The following is a 9,087-nucleotide window of genomic DNA, read 5'->3' as shown; positions in this document are numbered from 1 at the left end:
CAACAGCGCCTGGTGTAGTCCCATTGTTCTCGTTATCAAGAAGGATGGGACAGTAAGGTTCTGTGTGGACTATCGCAAGGTAAACGAAGTGTCACGGTTTGATGCCTACCCAATGCCCCGGGTCGACGAACTCCTGGACCGACTGGGCACTGCTCGCTTTTTCACAACACTGGATTTGACTAAGGGCTACTGGCAGATTCCCTTGTCTTTAGAGTCCAGAGAGAAAACGGCCTTCTCCACTCCGTATGGGTTGTACCAATTCGTCACGCTTCCATTCGGGCTGTTCGGTGCCCCAGCCACATTCCAGCGCCTCATGGACCGGGTGCTGCGCCCACATGCTGCATATGCTGCTGCTTACTTGGATGATGTTATCATCTGTAGTGACAGCTGGGCAGAGCATGTGCGGCAGGTGGCCGCTGTGCTCGAGTCACTGAGGCAGGCGGGGCTCACTGCCAACCCAAGGAAGTGTGTGGTTGGACGGAGGGAGGTGCGGTATCTGGGGCACCTCTTGGGCGGCGGGCAGGTGCGTCCACAGGTAGATAAGACAGCAGCAATTGCAGCCTGCCCAAGGCCCAAGTCCAAAAAAGAGGTGAGGCAGTTCTTGGGGCTGGCAGGCTACTACCGGCGGTTCATTCCTGGCTTTGCGGGCCTGGCCAGCCCCCTGACTGACCTGACCCGAAAGGGTGCCTCAGATCCAGTCCAGTGGACGGAGCAGTGCCAAGTGGCGTTTGAGCAAGTAAAACGGGCCCTCTGTAGAGAGCCGCTTCTCTACACACCTAACTTTTCTCTCCCTTTCATCCTGCAGACCGATGCTTCGGACAGGGGTGTGGGGACGGTGCTGTCCCAGCAGGTGCGTGGGATCGACCGCCCAGTCCTTTACATCAGCCGAAAACTCTCTGAGAGGGAGTCACGATATAGTACTGTGGAGAAGGAGTGCCTGGCTATCCGGTGGGCGGTCGGTGCACTTCGTTACTACCTGCTGGGACGCGCCTTCACCCTCTGTTCGGACCATGCTCCGCTCCAGTGGCTCCACCGCATGAAAGACACCAACGCCCGGATCACGCGGTGGTATCTGGCTTTACAGCCTTTTAAGTTCGAAGTGGTCCATAGGCCGGGGATGCAGATGGCGGTGGCTGACTTCCTCTCTCGCCCGCGAGGGGAGGGGGGGGGAGTAGGCTCGGCCGGTTGGCTCTCCGGCCTCAGTCAGGCGGTGGGGATATGTGGAGGAGGGGCGTGGTTTAGACTGAGCTGCAGGAGGGAGGGAGGTGGGGGAATGGCTCAGGGAGTCAGTGCCAGAGCTTGTCAGGTGTTTTCACTCTTCTGATTACCTTTTCTCTCTCGCTCTTAAGCAGTAGCGTGCTGGGCCTGTGAGGTGAGACTCTGATGGAAAAGAGCTGCACATGGCAGCAAGACAATGAAAACTCTCCAGACCAGCCAAGCCACGAGCTGGAGAAGATTTTGAGTTTTGTTTTTGTTGACTGAGAAATAAAAAGCTTGGAAATCACCGTGAAAGTTGAGTGTTATCTGTGTCTAGAGACCTGCGGTGGCACAAACGTGTCACAGCGCCCTATGTGTCCTCATACAGTTTCTAAGTAACGTTTACGTTACAGTACTGAAGTAACGAGTAACTGTCTATTGTTTCATTCATATGAATGAAATGTGAGCTGACATGTTCACCTAGACTTCATAAAATGTCTGGTGCATAAATGTGTGATATTTAAAAGCTTAACCTATTTGTTTATTAACGCTGATAATAGTGATGGTAGCAAATTTAATTTACAAGGCAGTGGAAGAGGGGAAAAAAGCCTACAGTTTTTAACTTATACATATACATACAACTTATTATACATATATACAAGAAGTTCAAATACAACCAGTCAACAATAAAAGAAAGGAAAAAAATGCATTGTAATACTTTTCCATGGGGATGTGTGGAATCTGTCTCTAAGGAGTTGTTGATTTATATAGTTTTAAGGAAATTAATGAAGATGGTAGCCAGAGAGAACCGCAGAGAGTAGAGCCTCTCAAACTGGCACAGGTGAGGCAAAACTACAGTATTTACATACGAGGTTAAGTAATTCTTTTAAACATTACATTCAGTTGACAGTGGACCAACTGTGACAAAATACACACATTAATTTCTGCAGTTTATTGGAGTGTACACTTTCTATCAATCCTCTTTGTTGTTTCTCGTGCTGTGGCTTTTTCTATGCCAACCAATTTAATAGTGCTTCTTTTTCAATCGTTTTAGGACAATGTCCCTCAAGAAGCACAGGATGTCCATTCTCATGGACTAACCGACGGGCAAAGCATCATCTCGATTCTCTCCTTTGCTTTGAAACACAACACTACAGGAGTATTGATTCAAGACCTGCTGAAACTGCTTCAGTTACATTCTGCTGGGACTAGTGCAGTTACAACAAGCAAGCATTTTTTGGAGAATCCACTAGCTGGTATTGCAGATCAGTTTGAACGGCATCATTACTGCAGAGTTTGTTGGTTCTTAACAATCTCAAGAAGAAACACCTAAATGCTTGTCATGTTCCTCATCCACAACAGTAAAGGCCAGTTTACAGGAAGGACATTTCTTTATAACTATTCCATTAAAGGATCAGCTGAAAGATATTCTTGAGAACCAGGGTATGCATGATGTCTGTTGTCCTGCTGATGACATTCATAGACATGTCATGAAGGACATATGTGATGGCACTGATGTTGTTGTGTTAATGAGATACCACCTGAGAGTAGAGATAAACACATACTTTTATGTGCCTTGTGGTTTGGATCCAAAAAGCCAGACATGTCCTGCTTCTTTAAACCATTTGTTGAAGAGTGTTCCAGTCTTTCTAAAGCTAGTTTTGAGTGGCAGTTATCAGTCATTGGGACACGTTAAAGTGCACACATTGTGCTGTGTGTGTGATGCAGTAGCAAGGCCATTACTTCAGAATTTTAAGCAGTTTAATGGTGAATATGGCTGTGGAGTCTGCCTTCACCCTGGGATGCAAACAAGGAAAGGACAAGGAAGCACTGGGGTTTACACATGTCCAGATGAAAAGCCAAGTGACAGAAATCACCACAGTAGAAATTGGACAAATTGCTGAAAGAGAAGGGAAGACTATATTGGGCATAAAGGGCCCATCTGCTCTTGTAAATTTACCAATGTTTGATGTCAACGAGGGGATGGTCCCTGACTACATGCACTGTGTGTTGCTTCTTGTGTCCTGCTGAACTCGGCAGAGTTATTGTTTGGAGGCTGAAAGGAGTTAGCTAAAGGGTTTAACAGGTGAGTGTTTATCTGATCCTTGTGTGGCAGTGTGGAGAGCGTGCGCCCTCCCCCACCCGTTTCTTGGAGTGCACCTGTGTGCGCACCTGGCTCTCACGCTGATTGCGGGGCAGGACCGAGGGGATTTAAACCCAGGTCTGAAGTGGCTCAGATCCTCTTTTGCCTCTCCTGTGCGTGGATCCTTGCTGCTTTTTCGTGGGAGTTGTGCCTGTGGCGGCGTTTGGTGTGTCCAGCTGCGTTGGATTTACTCCGCGTAAATAGCACTCCGCTCTCCGTGGGTGAGTTTTGTTTTGCTTTTACGCACCATCCTTGCGATTACTTGGCACTTAACGCCACTTTGTTTTAGTGCACTGGTGGCGTGTGTGGACACCTGGTCAGCTGTAGCAAATTACAGCTGCGGTTGGGAACCTCGCGCTGCTCTGTGGGTGAGTGTGTACGCGTTGCCTCCTTTCATGGTTTTGTGCGGCGCGTATTTGGCACTTATGTATGCGCTCCCTTCTTACAGTGTCTCCGCTGTGCGTAAAGGCCGCCGTTTGCGTGGTCTTGTGGCATTTGATGTTCGGGTAAGTGGCATGTCTCTCTCTTTGACCCATTGGGCTGTACCCAGCCAGTCTAATGCTCTCTCTTCTTTGTGTAGTGTGGTGGTTTCTTGTGCGTGGTAACACACACGTTTATTCGGAGGCTGACAGTACGCCTCCGTGGGGGTCTGGAGACCGGTGCTTCTGCTGCTTGCAGGGTTAAACTGCATCTCCTGAAAGCGCCGGCTACGGCTGGCACAACTCCTCCCACCTCCGCTGTTCTGGATTGCGGTGTTCTGGATTGCGGTGTTCTGGATTGCACTGGCAAGTGTGGGGTTGGTCCATTCTGGATGTCCCTCCTCCCAGTTCAGTCGTGGGTTCCGGATTTCTGGTAAAACTGTTTCTCTTTATTTGACTGGTACTGCACAAAAAGAACTTTAGGTCCCTTGGTGTTAGAAGCAGTCAGGATTGATGTACATATTGTAAATTTTAACTGTAAATAACTGGTGGTTTGTTAGCGTGAATTTTGTGTTTATATTCTTTGCATGTTGTGTGTATTTTCGGTTTGAGATTTTTTTGTTGTTGTTGTTGTTTGCATCATTTATCATATTCATGTTATATTGGTCATTTATTGAAGCCTAATTTTAAAAGAATTGTATTAAATAAAATCTGTATTTTAATGTTTAAAAGTACTGTCTCTGCCCCGTACTTGAAGGTGGTAAACGAACCTGTGTCTGCCTTGTGCAGTGTCCTAGGCCTACCCTAGGTGGCGTTGTCGACAACAGTAATACAAATTCTCCTGCCGTCCCCTCGTTCATGCCACACTTGGTTACCCTTTGTTCTTGTTTTATACTTGCATTCATTGGGGGAGGTACATACTGGGTAGCAGTTGTTAGCTGACCAAGTGACTGAATGGTGGCTTGCACTTCTACTGCGTTGTCTCTCGGTTCAGCGGGCCATCGTGGCCTGTCAGGAGCTTCTGAAAGGAGTAACTCACATTGTTGAGCCACGTATTAACTGGTGCGCTGTGCTGCATCGAGAGGCTCAGCTTCCGAAAGGGGCCCTGTGGATCTCTCCCCGCTCTGGTTCTCTACTTCTTCGTAGGCAGCGGCTTCTGCTTCTGCTGCTGCCACCTCCCTTTGACATTTTAGCATGTGGAGGCTAGCATCTAAATCCGCTTTTTGTTTCATCAAGTTAGCCTCTTTTTCAGCAAAAGCTAGTTGAGCTTTGGCCGCTTGTGCCCTAGCATAGGCCTTTGTAGCTGAAGACCCTGTAGATGAAATGTGGGAACGCCTGCTGGTAGCTCTGGACCTAGTCTCGAGTGATGGTGACGGTGACTGCTTGTCCGACAGTTGGTCTGTGGCATCTGGCTGCTCCACATCCATGTCTGGTCTTTGCTCTACGTCTGCATCATTTTGCAGCTCAGTCTTTTAAATATTTTTTTCATGTGTGCTTAATGTTGTTCTGCGTTGCTTGAACCCGCTGAGAAGACATCTACTTGCTTGGACATTGTTTTACTCGTCTTTTTACTGTGCTGTCCTCACAACACGTGCCTCTGTATGCTGCTAGACAGCCAGCGAACCAAACAAGAAAACCAGCGAACCAAACAAGAAAACAAAGAAAAACTTTCTTTTCTTGCTTTATGGAGCTCTTGCAACATGTTTGAATGTGGTAACTGCAACATACAAAAACTGCAATTACAATACTACAATACTAAAGTGCATGGGACACGAGCAGTTAGCTAATACACATATAACTGATAGTACAAACATTATTGAACAAATTATTATTGAACAAACGTCTTTTCAGAAACACTGTGACCTCTATAAGTGCTTTGTACACATATGAAACTCACAAAGACGAAAGTTTCCCAAGGTCCAAAACGTTTTAGAACAAAAATACAGTGTGACATGAGTTGTTCAAACTTCATTTCTGCTGTCTGACTAGCTTGTTTTCACTGAAAGGAAAAACACACAGCTTGTCTATAGCAGGAGGAGCACTCACTCTGCTGTGACCAAAATGATCTTTTAGGGAGAAGATGTCTAACTTCATAACTTTTAACCTTAACTTTTAACCATATTTATCATGCATTTTTAACTTATTTATTTCCATCTATGAACTTATTTAAAACCTTTTTTACTAACTTATTATTCTTATTAAAATACTGATGTCTTTGACCCAAAGACATGACAATATAAGTTTCACATTGTACAAATTTACAAAGAATCTTATATCTGATTTGACTGTCACATACATTACTTACAAGTTCCAGATAAAACAGATACAAACTGAATAAAATGTATCTATCTTTTCCTTATGGGTATATTTTTATGGCTATTTTCCACAGTTACTGCGGCAATGCATATATATATATATATATATGTGTGCGTGCGTGCTTGTGTGTAAATAAATATATATATTTGTTTCTTTTATATATTCAGCTTGTATAATATGTACATATATAGCAACTTTTATTTTGCTTTTTGTTTTTTTGAATTTCTCGATCTCTTTTGATATTGTTTCTTTCCAACTGCTATTACAAGCTGCTGTAAGACCCAAATTTCCCCAGTTAATCGCTTTTTTAAATCCATAAATGTGACTGCAAAAAGTAATACTATTATTGGTTTGTTTGTTTTTGTTGAAATCTGACAAATTGAACTCTCTCTGGTCATAATGGTCATAATGTGACCACCCTGCTTCTCTAATGTCACCACTCTCTCTTGTCCTACTCCTCATTCTGTGAATTTAGAGTTTAATTCAACCAAACCAGAATTAGTGATGATTGTTGGAACAGTGAAAAGTGGAATCAAGATGGTATTGGAGATTTTTTGTTTGTTTTTATGTCATGTTTGAAATAAGTATGTTTTATGATGATAAAATGGCCCCTGCTGTGAATGGAGTCTGGTGTCAAACAGATCGTACTCTTTAACAGAGGTATCTCTGAAGGGACCTTTTGCATAATGTTGTCAGATACTTAGAATAGAATATCACGTGAAGTGGGTGTGAGGATTGAGTTCATTAAAGGCCTGTGAGGACCATGAAATCCTGCAGACCAGTTCTGCTGTCATGGAATCAAACACAGCATCTAGCCTGCGAACTGCTGGTACAGGGAAAGTGTATGTGGATCATTTTCTGTTTTGCATCTGAACTTTATGGACATCTGTGCAAAGACAATGTGGTTTTCCTATTCCAAGAGTGTGCTAATCAAGATTATTTGTGCTTCTCTGTTATAATTTGGTTGATTGCAGTTTGCTACATACCTGGATAAAACCCTTCAGATGTGCCAGCTTGATTTCAAGGGGGTCGCAAAAATGCCTCTTTAATAATGTCAAATGCAACTTCATTTCAGACAAACATCACTGATGGACTGCAGTACCGGGGGATGGTGGAAATTTTATTGTTTTCTGCTCCAATTATATTATCATGTTGTGTGTTTCTCTTCATTAATGCCACCATGTTTATCACCTTGAGGAGTAAACTGGTGTTTCGTGAGACATCCCGCTACGTTCTTCTGTATAACCTCCTTTTTGCAGACACTGTACAGATGGCACTGAGTCAGGTACTGTACATAGTATGTGCTTGTAGAGTAATGCTGACATATCCTGTTTGTGGCGTTCTCACCATGCTCGCCAGTCTCACAACTGTGATCTCACCTCTCACACTGGTGGTGATGTGTCTGGAGAGATATGTGGCTGTGTGCTACCCACTGAGGCACACTACCATCATCACCATCAGAAACACAGAGGTGGCCATTGTTGTGGTTTGGGGCTTCAGTTCACTAACTGTCCTCATTCGAGTTCTTTTGCTGTTAGATTTTCCATTTGAGGACCTGCAGAGCCTGCAGATGAAAGAGTTTTGCTCCACAGAAAATATGCTGCTTGGCACAATGTCTGATCTGTACGACCAAGTCTTCACTTGTTTCCTGTTTGCATCAGCTGGTGTGGCAATCACTTACACATATATTGGTGTGCTGGTAGCAGCCAGGTCAGCCTCCATAGACAAAGCTTCAGCACGTAAGGCTCGTCACACACTGCTGCTGCATCTGGCACAGCTGGGCCTCAGTCTGTCCTCAACTATATACAATCCTCTGGTTATTGCTATCACAAAAATCGTTGACAAAATCACAATCTTTCGCATCCAGACTATTCTTTATGTGGGTGTAATCCTTCTTCCCAGATGTCTGAGCACTCTCATCTATGGCATCAGAGACCAGACCATCAGACCCATCCTCATATGTCATTTATGCTGTCAATATAAACTGTCGATTGTCTCAGTCACTAAGGTCTCAGTCTAGGCTGCACTGAATCATTTAATCATTTCTGTCATTTCAGAGATGGATATCGATTTGAAGCAAAGCTCAGTTTCTAGAGATTTTAAATATAGAATATGAATTAAAGCATCTAGTTTTATAAAACCTTAAGCTTTTCTGGATACACTTGATGATAGTAGTGATGTAAATCAAAAATGTGTCTAATTATGACAATATATTAGATAAATGTGCTGTGGTCTAGCAAGAGAACCTTGTACTCTTTCTCAACTATTTATTATTCATTCATTTATTTTTCATTGTTTTCGGTTGTCATATACAAAAAGGGTTTTTAATCAAAGTAAACATTTTAATGTAGTTACACACTTAACTTCACTACAAGAATTTATCTTGATTTCTTTCATCTTATCCATCAGCCTGTTAGGATGTACAATGACTGACTCATTCTGTCCTGAATTGTTGTAGCCAAGGCAGCATGTTTAGACTTTTTGAATAGATAATGACTTGAAAATTGTTAATGTGTACATGTTTGACCAGAAAATTGATAAAACCTTGTGACAAAAGAAAATGTAAGGTAGAAATGCCAACTCTGCTGAAGCACTCTCACACATGGTGTGCCTGTTCGGGGCTTATGTTGTCCCCTCCTCTTTTACATTTCTCTCAGAGACAGAAAGGACAAACACATTCCCGTGACACGAAGAACACTCTGACATGCATTAATAGTTTTCTACGTTTCACAAGCACTCTTAGCTTTTCTAGTCTAAAAAATAAACAAAATAACAACACCTGTTTTCCTTATCAAACAGAAAAATACAACGGTTCACATTCGGAATTCAAGTTTCTTTCTTTTAATCATCTTTTCTTTTCTTTCCAGTGTGATAACAATCCCCAATTCTGGTTTGGTTCTCCACCTTAGATGTGAAAATATTCAACTCTAGACATGTTTTTTTCATGACGGTGATGACCATCCTGGTCAGAGTCACTGTCAATCACCTCTGTACCATTTTCCATGTATCATA

At 43.4% G+C, this 9,087-nt stretch overlaps 1 protein-coding gene and 1 long non-coding RNA gene across 2 annotated transcripts; both read left to right on the top strand.

Moving 5' to 3' along the window:
* The first annotated feature begins 3,338 nt into the window (after positions 1–3,338).
* On the top strand, positions 3,339–3,963 carry LOC121617769. The gene is made up of 3 exons (XR_006007409.1): positions 3,339–3,561; positions 3,630–3,708; positions 3,789–3,963. It is a non-coding gene; the product is annotated as an uncharacterized LOC121617769 (long non-coding RNA).
* Positions 3,964–7,126: 3,163 nt separating this feature from the next.
* LOC121617615 (odorant receptor 131-2-like) lies at positions 7,127–8,095 on the top strand. The gene has a single exon (XM_041952815.1). The coding sequence runs from the start codon at positions 7,127–7,129 to the stop codon at positions 8,093–8,095; it is 969 nt and encodes a 322-aa protein (XP_041808749.1).
* The last annotated feature ends 992 nt before the right edge of the window (positions 8,096–9,087 follow it).

Source organism: Chelmon rostratus, chromosome 14 (assembly GCF_017976325.1).
Source record: "Chelmon rostratus isolate fCheRos1 chromosome 14, fCheRos1.pri, whole genome shotgun sequence".
Classification (NCBI taxonomy): domain Eukaryota; kingdom Metazoa; phylum Chordata; class Actinopteri; order Chaetodontiformes; family Chaetodontidae; genus Chelmon; species Chelmon rostratus.
This window is presented reverse-complemented; position numbering and strand designations above follow the sequence as displayed.

Excerpts from the sequence above, each read along its gene's own strand:
- LOC121617615 (XM_041952815.1), top strand. The coding sequence starts at position 7,127 with ATGTCAAATGCAACTTCATTTCAGACAAACATCACTGATGGACTGCAG.